The sequence below is a fragment of the Augochlora pura genome, chromosome 10 (genome assembly GCF_028453695.1).
Source record: "Augochlora pura isolate Apur16 chromosome 10, APUR_v2.2.1, whole genome shotgun sequence".
Classification (NCBI taxonomy): Eukaryota; Metazoa; Arthropoda; class Insecta; order Hymenoptera; family Halictidae; genus Augochlora; species Augochlora pura.
The window spans coordinates 20,946,655-20,961,898 of record NC_135781.1 but is presented as its reverse complement, the minus strand read 5'-3'; the positions used below and the strand labels follow the sequence as shown (position 1 = coordinate 20,961,898).

Here is a 15,244-nt window from a genome sequence, read left to right as displayed (position 1 = left end):
AAGATTGATGCCAGATTTTGCAGCTTTCCCGTGTCATTATTCTTTCCCCGCTATTTTTGTGCAATATTTAGCTGCCTACCATTGAACCCGACTGGTCGTTTTTCTAGCGTAAGTGTTTACCTCTCCGAATAAGAACGATCATTGCATCGTTCTTCGACGAAACGAAAAGCGAGAGAAACCTCTTCGGTAACTGTTCGATTTATAATGTCGTCGACAGAATTCGTGCTGGTTTGAATTTTTTTATCGTCCAAGGTTGTTAAGTATCTGCGAGAGTGGGTGGCTCTTCCTAAGCGACGGCGAACCATGGTCTCCGTTATTCAAACATTAAACCGCAGAATGTGTTTACAATTTAGATAACTTGTGTCCCATTTAGTGAACGAACAAATCAAGAAGCTTCCTCCGATGTCCACTTAATTCTGAAATAAAATTTCGTTCGAAGTATGTTCTATTATGAGCCCTTGAATCTACAGTTCAAATTACTTGCCAACTTCCAACAAAATCAAAATCTGGCGTAAATAAAAATATAATCAGGTTTGGAAAGAATCAATTCTTCACATTATACGGGGTGTCACTCGCGCCCATGATCGTTACTATCGTGCGTAAATCTTAACGATGATAACAAGCATTACATGAGAATTAGTGAACTATTAAAGCTTTGACTAATTACGTCACAATTATTTACACTACGACACAAAAATTCTGTGACTCCAGTTTATAATCGTTTATTATTGAATAGTTTCGATCACGGTATGATGTAGCTTCATTATGTATCATGTTGAGATGTGACATTGACAGACATCAAACGGCGGTAAATTACTGATTTCAGCCTTTAATTTTATCTATTATAGAGGTTTACAGTCGCATGCGAATCAAGCCTCCGACCGTCGGCGCTGTGTGGTACTATACTTTCGAATCGCTTCTCATAGATTAGGGCGTAATTAACTTTGGCACTTAACAATTACTTCTTCAGAAAGGATAACATGCAGAACCACGTTTATATTTCCCTAATTTCTTTTATTACATTTAAAAGCGATTCATGATGATTACGCAAAATTTAGTTGGTGGTAGATCGGCGGAAACTGCTCGAAATATGTCTTCCACGTTCTATTTTAACACTAATCGTTAGCATATGCTTCGCTTATACCCTCTCGTAAAATATACAACAGCAAAATGAACCAGATCCTACAAATCGCTGTTCACCCAGATAACAAATGCGCATAATTCGCACGATTTCATTTATTACCCACCATTACACGATACATATTTTAAGCTCACTTTTACATCATTTTACCCTCGAATGAATCATTTGCGGCACCATTTGTTACGGTTAAAATGTTCGGAAAATCCCGTCCTAGTTCCGATTCAATTATTTCAATTCAAATTAAAAATAATCAACTCCATCGTTGCTTATATGTATTAAAAATCATTAACAAAGATCAACAACATTTCTAACACAGTTTTGCTGCAAATTCTCATTTACCCTGATTTTATACAAACATCACGTAATTTGCATAAAGATGTACAGTTTATTTGTTAATATATTTTTAATTTCATGCTATAATTTTTTATTATGCGTATTAAATTTGTAAAAGCTTCGTATAGAAAGGCTAATGATAATTAATATTATTGTATAATAAGCAGTAGGCATTATATTTATTTGCGAAGCGTTAATTATGTACATCCGAGACTCCGCAACCACGCATACTGAATTTTTGAATACATCCTTTTAACAGAAACACGCCAAACAAGGCAGTTGGAGCTTACTGTACTGTGCTGTCATGCTATTCACAATTCTCAGCCATAAAGATAACCTATCATAATTGCATAGCACTGTGCGTCTATGATGTGCGTCTTAGACCTAAAGTTTTATGAATCTGAGAGAATTGTTGCTTCTTTTTAAAGTTTTGAATAACTTATTGAATTGTAATCAGCTTTTTTTGTACAAACTTCCATGCTCCGTCAACAGTAACAGAAACACTTTAAGTATTCTTTATTCGGATCGTATAACAAGAATTACAACCCTAACGAATTACTGCATCCTAATTCATCTTTCTGGTGTCTATTGTTAAATGCCGAAATCAAATGAGAAATTTATTTTAACCACCGCAATAATAACTTCTATTACGTGTTCTAATAGGCTTCGCCGTATATAAATAAATAACTAAATAATGATTACAAATTAAAGGGTAGTCTAGCAAAAATACATTCACTTAGATCGCTGCATAATAAATTCAAAGGAGCCGCGAGTTTGAAAACGAGTGCAGAAGCGTTCGACTGTTGAAACGCCGCGAAAGTTTGACGTCGGTATCTTTCCTTACTAAAATTCTTCGAGATTTACGTGTGTCCAGGTATCTGGAGCCGGTCGGGGACCAAAGAGAGTCGGATACTCCGTGAAGAAAAGGGAAAAAGTTTGGTTCCACGTAAAACAGAAAAACTTGCACCGATAACACGTGGCGGCGCGGCCGGCCTCGTTCGCTTCCCTCCCGCTCAAGGAAACCGCTTCTCGAGTTTGATGACCTTAATTACCTCTACACTGATTACATTAGGCGGAAAGTTAAGGAACGATTTAGAGTTGGGACGGTGCTACCGATAGAAACCGAGCGACGTGCGACGCGTTCAACTCGGGCTCATCGCGGCGCGCGAGTCTTGTCCACGGTTTCGTCCCCTACGAATGAGCTGCGGCTTACCTTACCTACGTGAAACAATTTTGCGTGAAAAATTAGGGCTGGAGGCATGTTATTACAATGATACTCGGTTTGCGAGAAAGTCGAGGGCGAAAGTTCGCGTTAAGTAGAAGCCGCGCGTCACGATCAGACGAATTTGAAACTCGATTTCCCTCGGGACGAAGCCTTGTACGAACAAACATTATTTTACACTTCCGCTTTATTTTTTAATATGAAATCAGTTCCTCGTCGTCCTCGCTATAAAACAGTAGGGATATTTTGTTTGTAAAAGCGAAATATCGCTCATTTCCCTGGGATTTCCTGGTTCTAAGAATTTTCGAATTTTGTCTTCTTAAACTTTGATTAAATGTAAGCTGTTTGAAAACTTTTTCACAATTATATATGGTTCCTTCGTTTTACTTTGGAAGTTATTCGTAAAAAAAATATGAATAACAGTTGTTGTAAATTTGAGAATTCTCCCGGCAGAACTGCGATGGGGACGAAGTAATTTTACGGCTCGGATTAATTGCATTTGGTGCCATCGTCGATGGGACTCAGACAACGAGTCGTCGATCGGGATCGCGACGTTCGGCATCAGTGCGTCCATCACGCCGTTTTGGGCTTGGTAATGTGATTTATGAATTTATTAATCAGACGCTTTCGACCGGACGGCTGTCAATCAAGAGATTTTTAAGCGTGCGTCGATGCCGGCGGTTCGGTGTCGTTATTGAAATGATTTTCGTCGACGGTATATTGAATCAGACCCCGGGCAACCAGTTTTTACGGTCTCGCATCGCATCGAAACGAAACGAAAACGGGGAAAAAAAGAAGACACGGAAATAATCGAGCGCGACGTACCCTCTGCGCAGCCTTAGGTATTATCATTTTAATTCGATTAAAAAATCCGATAATCCGATCAGGTGCAATAGGATTAAATAATCTTTCTAGGAGCTAATAAAGGGTAAAGCACCGTCGGGCAAACAAAAGAGTTGCTGATACACACAATCGCCGTCCTCCGCTTCTAAACCTCGGCTAATAACTCTAGAATAATAATTAACCCATTCGGGACAATTTCGCGCAGATCTGCACCTGTATTTGATACTTTACTGTATTATGCGAACTAGTTATCCCAAATTAACCCTTCGAGGGCGATTATCACCGTATAGTTTCATTACTTGGGTAACAAAAAGGTTCAAGATTTTGATGTATGATGGAGTCCTCCCAGAGAATTCTTTACAGTGCTTTAAAAAGCTTTCGTCCGTAAGAGTTTAGACTGTAGATCTATTGCCGAATCTTTAACCGTCGATTCAAAAAAGCTACGAGGAGTAAAAATCTTGTTTATGGGGTCGCAAATCACAATTGTTTAATACAATGAGTAGTTTTATACGATACAAGAGAACTAATGCACTTTTTAAGAATTTATTTCGAGTATAATCATGTGCGTATCTGCAGTGTGTTAGATTATATGTACCGGTTGTGGTCAGTACACAGATTCTGGCTATATGTACTATTATCCATATATTTTTATTTGTAGTTAGCCACAATTCTTAGCCATCAAGAGAACTTTAACCTGTTAGCTGCGTACGACGTGTATGCACGTCAGAAGGAAATGGTAATTTTACATCTTATAATAAATATACTTCTCCTACGAGTTATATCAAAATGCTTATATTATATTTATACATATAAAAACTACACACAATGCGATCGATAAAACGCGTAACAAAATTTATCTTCTAAATATATCGACACAGCAAAAAGTATTTTTTAGTAAAGAACCCATGGAGTTGTGTGTTTTTTTACAATGAACGTAAAATTATTTTACTGTTTCTGTGCTATAATAATTATTTAATGATTCTGTTACCCCATTGCAAATTAGATAACGAAATTAAAGGTATTAAATTATTATTGTAACTATTATTATATTAAATATTATAGAAGTACTATTAAAATTTGCACATTTCTTATGTGATACAAGAGTTCAATAATATTTCCGTGGGTTTCATATTAATCATTAATATGACCACAACCGATACGTTCAGTCTATTAATAAATACAATATTTTTACTGATGATTACATTACGAATTGAAAGTCGACGAAAACTTGTTCTTCATATGTAGTTCGTGGTGAACCGAACTTCTTTTATTCTTTCTGTTTCTTAGTCGCCGAGGCGGTATGTTCTGCTGTAAGAAAAAATTATTGTAAAATTGATGGAAAAATCTGGTACCTGTTCTATCTTTCTGTTCTTTCGAAGGAGGAAAGAGAGAGGGAGAGAGGGAGAGAGAACGGGACGAAGAGATCAAAGAGATCCACCGAATTTCGGACGAGAGCGAGGGTGCTCATAAATACCGGGTCTCCGAGCGAAATCGAAATAAAATCATCAGGAGTCGTAAAACTAAAACGGAAATAAAGACCAGTCATAAAGTTCATTCATACGGAGTACCCATTGAGCAAACCTGCTCGCGTGGTGGTCGAGACACCTAACGGTCCTCCTCGATCGACGAAAAACTGTCGGCAGTCATAACTATCGTCCTAATTAATTATTTGAAATAATTGATTTTCATTTCGGAATTGCCCCATTAAATATTTAACGATCGATTACGACCGGTTTTTGCGGGTTGTCTGCGACTTCTACAGGGTACGGATTTTCGAACGCTTTTCGTATTTCCGAGGGCAGCGTCTGTCTAACTCGAAATAGTTTCGCGCCGAACGCTATTAATTATTGAAAAACTGCGGACCGAATATTCGAGGAAAGCCGATCGACGCGACGTGCAGTGACGAGTAAAAAAGTAAACTACCGGCGATTGTGTCAGGGAGAGTGCAAATTCGTACCGAGTGATAAACATTCATTTTCTATTTTAATTACAAAACTGAAAGTTATATAAATAATTTATGTTCTCTTTTTAATAGTTGTAGTAGATTAAAAGTAATATAAGCCTGGTGTAAATATCTTTCTAAGTTTTTTGTTTTATACTTTAACCAATTATCTATCGCACTCTCTGTATACATTTGATTTTCTTCATATCTTGTTTAAGTACGTAACCTTTAAAAACACGCATAATTTAATAAAGAACATCGCTGTATATATCCTTCTTAAACAGTTGGCTCGTCAGTAACAACTAACTGGTTAATTGCCCATTGTTATTATAAATACATAAAATTATTAAGAGCTGATTCTAATGAACGTGTCACTTTATTTCCATTTATACTATGTACGGATCATTAAAGGAAACGACAATCTGATGCACTATTTACAGTACTGCGCACGAACAAGTCTTTTCCAATTAGGGATTTAAGTTAACATTTATCCTATCATAAATTGATGGTATTCTTGACAAGACAAAGACGCTGCCACTTACGCCCGTCACTGTACATTGATGGTCCAGACTGGCAGTCGATCGAAAACGAAAGTCGCCCGTAATCGTTCGCAATAATCCGCGAAGGATCTTGTGAAACGAACAGTTTGCACGTCGTGTACCCGCTCGTTATTCATCGGATGCACAAATTGCATTAACGCGCACACGCTAGCCGGAATATCAGCCGCCGATAAAAACGGAAACGGATTTTCGTACTGGCATTTGCATAACTTAGCGAGAACCGCCTCGCCGGAAGCATGTAACCCGAAATTATGTAACTATTTACGTGACACCGCGACACCCATTGAAATTCCAGACCGGTAACGGGTATTATGCATCTGGCCGGGCTGTATTAAACATTTTGAATGCAGCCGGGACGGGCTGCTCGGCTGTAAATGAATCACTATTAACAACCGGGATTATAAAATATCGATGCAAAACTGCCGGGCGCGTGGTATTTATGTAACCAATAAAATTTCTCGCCCGTTACTATATTATCGTTCCGAATCGTGTGTAACTTTGTGATTCGTTCGACAGGTCGTTTGATACTTAATTAACCACGCGCCAGATTTTATGTGAACGAGTTGAGACGATATGCCGTGGTAACGTCTTGCGCGTCATTCCCGCTTAATTGATTCATGATGGGCACAAATTTCATGATACATACTACAGCCTTTTTTTATTCGTTCTTCTTTTGTACAGGAATTAAGCCAACACGAAAATATATGAAATTATTAATGTGTTTAACGTGTTAATTATTAATGCACAAGATACATTTATGCTTTTTTTATGTTTGCTAAAATTGCGAATTAGCGTGCGATTGATCTGTGCTTCCAAGAAAGAAATCATTTAGTAAATTGCCTTCTCTCTATACGATTGAATTAATTATCAACATTAGGAGTTCGGAGCGTAAAGAATTACGAAATGAAGGTATGTAATATTTTCGGCTACAAGTGAGTTTTAACAAGGCATCAATTATCATGTATCTAAATCTGGCTATTAAAAACTTTGAAATATAGCTACTCAGGGCACAGCGGCCAACGAATGTCGGTGGTATAAAGGGTTACAAAATGAAGCGAAGCAATTCTCTCATTAACAAGTCTGAACAAGAAATCAATTAGCGGATTGTCATCTATCTAAATCTGTTGATAACTCGAGTCTTTCCAACAAAGCTACAGTTGATCATTAAATTACAATAAATAAAACTCGGGTAAGAATATATTTTAACTGTTAATAAATTTAGTAAGCTGGATAGACCATAACAATACACAGAATATAATAATACTTTTAAAATTATAACTGTTTCCGTTGTTCCGTCCGTTGATTTTTCTCATAAGTGCATAAAATTCGCTGTCCATTGATGATCATGTAACGCCACAGTGTAAAGCGATAAAAGGCAAAAAGAAGCGATTTTCTCATTAATAAATCTAAAGAAGAAAGCAATTAGCAGATTATCTTCCGTCTTCGACACGGCGTAACGAGGTTGTACTGAAAATTGGTCGGAGTCCGCGATGGCGTCGCGATTCCTCGACTTCCGGCGCGCGAGGGTAGCAGAGCGGCTTATCGAAAAGTCCCTAGGCGTCGAGCGGGATATCTGGGGAACTAGTTTAGCCGATTGCGTAAGCAGCTTCGACAAAGCAGAACGAGGCGCGATGGCCGCCGGTCGATCACGGGCACGGGCACAAGCAGGGGCACGGGCAGGGTACGAGGATCGTCACGGTTCGCGGCAGCTCGCGCGCGATGGAAGAGTGTTCAACGACCAGCGTGACTGCCTGGAGGTGTGAGTGCGTGCATGACGACGGGCCCAAAGTCCGTGTGTTTGCTCGCCTAGAAGCCGGAGGCCGGTGACGATTCTCGCACCTTCGTGCTAAGTGGTTCGTGTTCCCCTCACCATCGGCCGGTCAGCTTCTGCTCCTACACAAATTTAAACTACATAGAGCAGCGAAACGGAGCGGGGCCCGTGGCAGGGTAGCGGGGAACCAGAAAAAGGAAGAGGAAACGGTCTGTGTAATGCCATGATTTTTTCGCGTCTCGTGTTCGCAGGAGTGAAGGATCTTCATGCACAGGACCTGAAGAGGCACGAGAAGTTGGACACTCCCGTTCTCGGAGTGAATTTGGGCACCGGCCTGTCCGCCGGCGGTGGCCTCACGCTTCATCAGGAATTGATCATGGCTGGCACGGGTAAGCGATCACTTTGTCCCCACCCGTTGATCCTCTTTCTCTTCTCGCCGCTGCCTTGGCAGCCTTTATTATTTCCGACAGTGTCACTCTCATTTTGTCCGATGATGCCGTTTTCCGTATCTTCACTTGACTGCTTGAACGGTTCAGGATTTGCCAGCCACGGTGATTGCTGTGTGTCTGCAGGGATTGGACGAATTGTTAGAAAAGAAAACGTTGCTTACGTGTCTGAAATACTTTTTATTTCTGTACTTGTACAATGGACATGTTATGTACCGAAAACAAACCTGAAAAATGTCGATGTTTAGACTATTTTCTGATACCCTACAAGTGCGCTAAAATTAGAGTCAACTACTCTGAATTGAGCCAATGAGAGTTGAAATTAACATCTGTTTATACGCTTAAAAGACGCTTAAATTTCCTTTAAACAGGAAATAAGTCGACCATAAAAATTCTTGCAAAATGAAAGAAACTTAATTAATGAAGTTAAAGCTAGAAAGTTAAGCTATGTCACAGTGGATGGTATCTTGCCTTTCTTGAATATATTCCAATAAAAGTGAACTTTGATATCTAGTAAAAAATCGATGTCACCCCTATGCGATCAATGCGGTACTCAATGTGTTAATTTTTTAAGAAAATTTAAACGGTATTCATTGTTAAGAGTGGTCCTAGACTGGTTTTATTCTGTCCAACCTCTGTAAGCCACAGTGTTTGAACGTTGCTACTCGAGACAACTGGTGGGTCCTGTTTCAATTCTTTCACATTTTTACTTCGTTTTTGAAAGTTAACGCGCAGCTATTTTTAGAAGTATTTATAATAGAGGTAGTTTCGAAACGAATGAGACAAGAAAGTGGAGAAACCATGATTTAGCCAATAGTAGCATTAAATTTACGATGTTGCATTAAAACGTAGCAGAAAGCTGCTTCTTACTCCATAAACAATGCAGCATCAATCCATTCAAACCATGGAATATACATATTTTAAACGTAGTGCAAACTTTTCTTCTGTGAAATTCTATTATTGTTTCCGTTTTAATAACTTGATTTTCCTTAAACAATCCTATTAGGCTCAAAATAAGAAAGAAACTCATCCAAATTTTCTAAATGCATACATGTGCTGCACGCTGGAGATCAAATGTTGATAAAGAGCATTTAAGGAGCTGAAAATTTAGCAATATCTTGGCTATTTTGATTGACGTCATTTCCCCACTGTTTGATTAGTTTCATCAGATTACTTTTATGACTAGTAGGGTACAGTTTATTCGAAGATTATGTCAGTCCAACCAACTAATATTGTTTCGTGTAATATATTTTTCATAGGGTATTTGAACTTCCGGCAAAGCTTTCACGGAATGATGTTCCCGTCACTTTAAGACAGCGATGCTTGCTATTCCGACGATATATCGTCGGGCTCAAAATAACTGAAGACACGAAAGCCGTGTAAACGTTCGGCTTTATAAATCTCTTTGTTATCCTAACTTCGCTATTTTCAATAGTTTCCATTCCATTGCATTGCATTGATGTGAAAACTCGCTGCATTACAATGCAGAAACATTAGCTGGTTCTTGGAACACTTCGGTTCCAAGTAGAGCTTCGTCAGGCTTATCTTGTGAAGTAAAATGGTTAATTATTAAGCGCTAATTGTTTTTAAATTCTACAATAAACTCGTGACGATGTCTTGCTTCCAATTTTCTGTTGCGAAATTATGCTTGAAGTTAATATAATAACGAAGTAAATAGTAGTGCTATTTGAACACTGCATTGCTAAATAATTAATAAAGTTCATTAATAATATCTTTCCCTGAAATAAAATAAATAATTGTTATCTAAATCTAGTTCTGACGATTAATTCATTTTAATTTCGCATTTCGAGGCAGCATGATTAGGATTACTGGATTGCCTAGAAAATCTTCGAAATTATAAGAAGTTCATTCCTCGAAAAAGTTCTGTTGCCTTCTATAAAACAATAACTCACATGTTTGTTCACAAAGAGCTACGGTATTATTTGTACAAGATACTTGATAAGAAAATGTAAATCAGTGTAAATCACTGTATATCTAATTACCTGCCATTCGCGATACCATCGACACACTGAAAACAAGTCGTGGTCAATCAAAGAAATTGATAAGTCAGTGTTTGAATGAGAATATGCTTCATTGTTTATGTAGTTTACGGAAACGCTCAGAGAGAACTCGATGGTATGCGGGATTAAAGATGATGAAAAATATCGCAGGAAACACGGCCGGAATCGGACAAGGCGATGACAAGCCGGCGAAGCAGAAACGGCATCGAACGAGGTTCACGCCGGGCCAGCTGAACGAGCTGGAAAGGTGTTTCAATAAAACGCACTATCCGGACATTTTTCTTAGGGAGGAGATCGCCGTGAAGATTGGCCTCACGGAGAGTCGAGTTCAAGTGAGTATCATCGATAAGATATCCTACTCCAACATACAGTAGCCGACTAAAAACTGCACCGTTCTGAAGATGCCGGTGATTCCTGATTTGCTTATATCATGCTCGCTAAGGAATTATCTGTGCCAATCATAGCAATTCAGAGTACAGTAAGCCTTTTCCAAACGATTATTTCAATGTTATTTCTTAAAAACGACAGATCATTGTTATGTATTGTTTGCCTTCATTTACATGGAAGCTCAAATATTTATGGCGAGGAAACATAATATTATTCCGATTTAAAAGAACAGAATAACATTCATACGTAAAAAGTTATTACTCGAAATCTCCATCACCTGGCAGATTCTTCAATGTGCAGCAAGGTACTATTAAATCTTGTCACTTCAATTGAAAGCATTATTGTCAGAACGTTTGCATTCTAATGTTTCAATGAAGCGCAGCTTTTGCAATTTAATCATTCAATGTCTATAGATTTAAGTACGTAGTTACTTATAAAGTTTCCTTAAATGTGAAAATATTCTTGAATGAAGTAACAGGTTGAAATAGTCGAAAAATCGACCATTTTTGTACATTTTTAAGTGAATTAAAATTTCGTGAAAAGAATAAGGTTATATAAAGTATTTTAAGTGACTGAGATCCGAATATTATGGACATTTTGATTTTTCGAACAATGGTTAAGTAATGATATTCAAGAACCCTTATTTTCAAGGAGCAGTGCTGTTTTATTGACCGCTATTGTAGGTTTCTAGCTTCGAGGTTTTCCTCAGAAAAATACAACCGTTTTAAGAGTTTAAAATAGTTAGAACCGTCACAAGAATCTGGACTCTTTCCAGAAATTGACAGATTCATAGATACTGATGAACGCGAGACAGTCCCCGGGCATTTGTATTTCGTTCTGAGTTACTTTGTGGACAAGGGATCGCTTTAATAACCGTAACGAGATGGAACCACGAGTATCTCGAAATCAATTTCACCGGCCTACCGTGGCTTTTCGGATTAAAGCGAAACTTGGAGTAGCATTAAGCGTTCACCCTACGTAGTCTCGAATTTTGGCGGACTACAACCTGACACGGGGCTACCGCAAAACTTTCCGGAATCTTTCCCCACCCCTGGAAACGCGCAAAATTCAAAGACAAACCGCCGCTTGATTCTGGAATGCTGTTAACTTCCCATTGAACAAGACAAAGAGAGTTCGACCTAGCGCAAAATTATGCAAACTATAAAAGAATTTTGTCAGACTATAGAAATTTTTATCTGTAAGCTCAAAGTGGGGGTACTTCTTAATTAATAATTCTATGTATTTCAAATTCATAATCGTCTAGTAAGAATACTATTTTGATCATTAAGACGTGAACAATCACACGAGTGACATAAAAGACACGCAGTAGATCAGATAAGATTTATCATGAGAGTTTGCTCTTGCATATCGTAGATCCTAACAAACTTTAGCTCACTTAATCAATTAGCTATTGTAACCTCTATGATAAGTGTCTATTTGAAATATGTCGCAAGAAGGTGAACATATGTCGCAGACACTGTACACGGTTATTTTTATAATTTATTTTTATAATAATTATTTACATTTGTTTATTTATTCGTTTTATTTCGTCTCGGCCTTAAGATATTTAAATAATCTTCAAGTTTGAAAATATATTTTAATTTTTACTAAAATTGCAACTTAAACAGCAATTTTTTACGCATCACGAGTATGTTTACCGTAACAAAAAATTTTGTCATTTAATAATATCATAGATTTAATAATAGTAATAGAAATTAGTTTTTAAGTTTAAAAAAGATATTAGTTGGCACTTAAACTGCCGAAAGTTAACGTTGTGGATCTCTTCCTGCTTTCGTCATATTTTGTGACTGAAATAAAGTTGACTCTCGAAAGTTAGCATTTGGTTTCAATGTTATATGACGGTTACTTTGAAAAATTCGCCAGATGAGCAACCGGTTCTCAACCTGAAAATTAATAAAACCGATACCGCTGACCACCGGGGGAGCAGCTTCCACGTTCCCCGGCAGCAGCCATCGTGCCAGAGCTTTTTTAAGTCTCCGGAACACGTCTAGAAAACCGAGAGCTAATAGAAATTCATGAAAATTTTATTCGCAAGTTGGAAGCGTCAGTCAAGCCAGGCGTCGTGCTGCATATCAAACAGTTTCGCTCGTTTCCTTTCCCGCGTCAACACATACGTTCCTCCACCTCACGGACGACACTTATTCGAAGACCACGATATATACCGTCCATTCAAACAATTATGAAAGAAATCTCTGGTCTCCGCTCGTTAATCCGACATATCCATTTCTTTTTTCCCCGGACTGACGTATGGGATGTATAATTCCCATTCAAATATATCCTTGGAAGGTACACTAGAAATATTCCATCGCGGAAGATCTGACACAGTTCAGTCCATTCAAATCGGAGACCAATATTACTCATCTTCACTTAGCAAATATCACTGATTAAGTTAGCATCTGCGCTTTCTGCGTGATCGGCACTTGATGGATGACCCCATTGAAGGAAAGGACTTCGAAACAATTAAATATCAGAAGAAGCGTTTCGGATTTTCGCAAATTATTTCTTGGCCCTTTGATATAAGGACGAAGAATGTTAGAAATCACTACGAAAGTCATCGAGTATCGATTACGATTATTCGAAATAGGAATATAAAAGAAATGAAAGAAGCAATAGGAATATAAAAGCAATGTAAAAAGAAATTATTGGGAGTATGCAATAGTAATGAGAATATCGGAGTCTCGATTACAAAACACTGTGTTCGGATTAAAAATATAGTTGCAGCTAATATTTACAACTTGTTGCCATCTATCAACAAGTTTCGAAACTTTCTGTCGACAAAAATTCACATGATTCCCTAACAATAACCAGCTTGTTCTATAATTAAACAAATTGTTATAGTGATCATTTTAAAAATAGTTTCCAAAAATATTCATTTTTATCGAAAAGATATATTGTTTATATTATTTACAAGAAACGAGATCGTTTTTTTGATACAATAATTGTTTCTTTTATAAACAAAATTGGCAGCCTACTCTCTTTGTTACTCAGATCCTACACAGTTGGTTGAATGTTTGCTGTTCCTATTATCTAAACTAGTAAAAGCAGCTGCTAAGGATAGCACGGGCGAACCTTTGTTTTCGAAACTCGTCGATTATCCATGCTAAAATTTTGGAGGAAGGTAGTCATCAGATATCCATTAGATATTCCTAACAATGATTAATATTCATTCACTTCCGTTGTTCACTTCCACTTTGTTACTGTTTTCACAATTCAAATATATCTAATTACAAAAAGATTGTAGATTACATGTGGATATTGCTCATTTCCTTCAAATCAAAACATAAATGTGTTTTCTTTCTATCTATCTAGTCCAAAATTATCTAGTCCAATCCTATGTAGGGATTATATATTATTATATATTTGGATTTGAAAACCAGTCAAAAATAGATTGAAAAATTTCGTATAAAATATTCAGTTCTTGCATTCTGAGATAGCAAAATAGAAAACTATATTCTAGTATCTCTTCTTTTATTCTATTTCCCTACGAGACGTTATATTTTGTCTACAGTAAAGGACTTGTGCGATACTCGCGCGTTTTTAAATAGCTTCTGAATTACATTAATGATTCTCTTACGTCACAAAAACACGAAGTTAAAGTGTTAACAACATAATTCCATAAAGTATATTACATTTAAAAGAAGAAACAGAATTTTATCATACTTCCAAATGAGTTCGAGCCTATACAAATTTTTGAACATATCTGATTAGTTAGCTGTTTTATATTTTTATATTTTATTAAAAGTGTATTTACAGTTGTATTCGAACAAAATATGGAAAAAGTCAGACAATATAGTATAACTACAGTAACTTAACAGACACGATAAACGATTCAGAAATGGACGAGTTCAATGGATGAAATGAATTTTGCAAAATAAAAATTCTCTGAACCGATTACAAGACACAGAAGCTACGTAGATATTTGTTCCGTTTGTTCAGAATTTTAATATGCTGAAAATAACATAACAATATACTTCTTAGATTCATTAATTGTTTTAACTATTTAGAATTTGATCAACTAATTTCTATCATAAATGAATAAAATTTGCAGTTAAATAATAACAACAGCGAATTAAACTAGACTAACACGATTTTAGTTTTAAATTTTCTATCTTCCGCGTTTTTTATGAAATTGTAGTAAATAATAGCCTTTTTCCATTTCCAAATACTTTTGTCCTCGCACAATACACCACTGTGCGACGTTGCCGTTAAATAATTTGCAGAGCGAATTAAACTATAAAGCAGAAGAATTTTCAGCCAGCGGCAGTGCGAAGGTTAAAACTATCTGGCTGAATTGTTGAAAACGAAGGGAGTTATCGGGGGTGGAGATCGCGGATACGAAAGGGAATTCCGGAAAGCCAGTCGGCTGCCATCGAGGCAGGTAGACGGTTTCGAAAAGCGGCGTGCGGCGCGGAGCGGCGCGGAGCGGAGCAGAACGGAACGGCCCGGCGGCTGGCCGAGCGCGGAGAAAAAGGAGAAAGAGAGGAGAGCCGACGGTCGGTGCTCGGGGTGGCTGGCTGCCTAATTGAAAGAGGTTTTCCGTGGGCGAGGGTAGACATC

At 37.5% G+C, this 15,244-nt stretch overlaps 1 protein-coding gene across 1 annotated transcript in view; it reads left to right on the top strand.

The window, feature by feature from the left end:
- Positions 1-15,244, top strand: part of Otp (orthopedia homeobox) — a 45,901-nt gene that overhangs the window by 1,394 nt on the left and 29,263 nt on the right. Inside the window, exons 2-3 of the mRNA XM_078192488.1 lie at positions 8,064-8,201; positions 10,430-10,611. Coding sequence (XP_078048614.1) covers positions 8,064-8,201; positions 10,430-10,611 — 320 coding nt within the window. The remainder of the gene's footprint in view (positions 1-8,063; positions 8,202-10,429; positions 10,612-15,244) is intronic.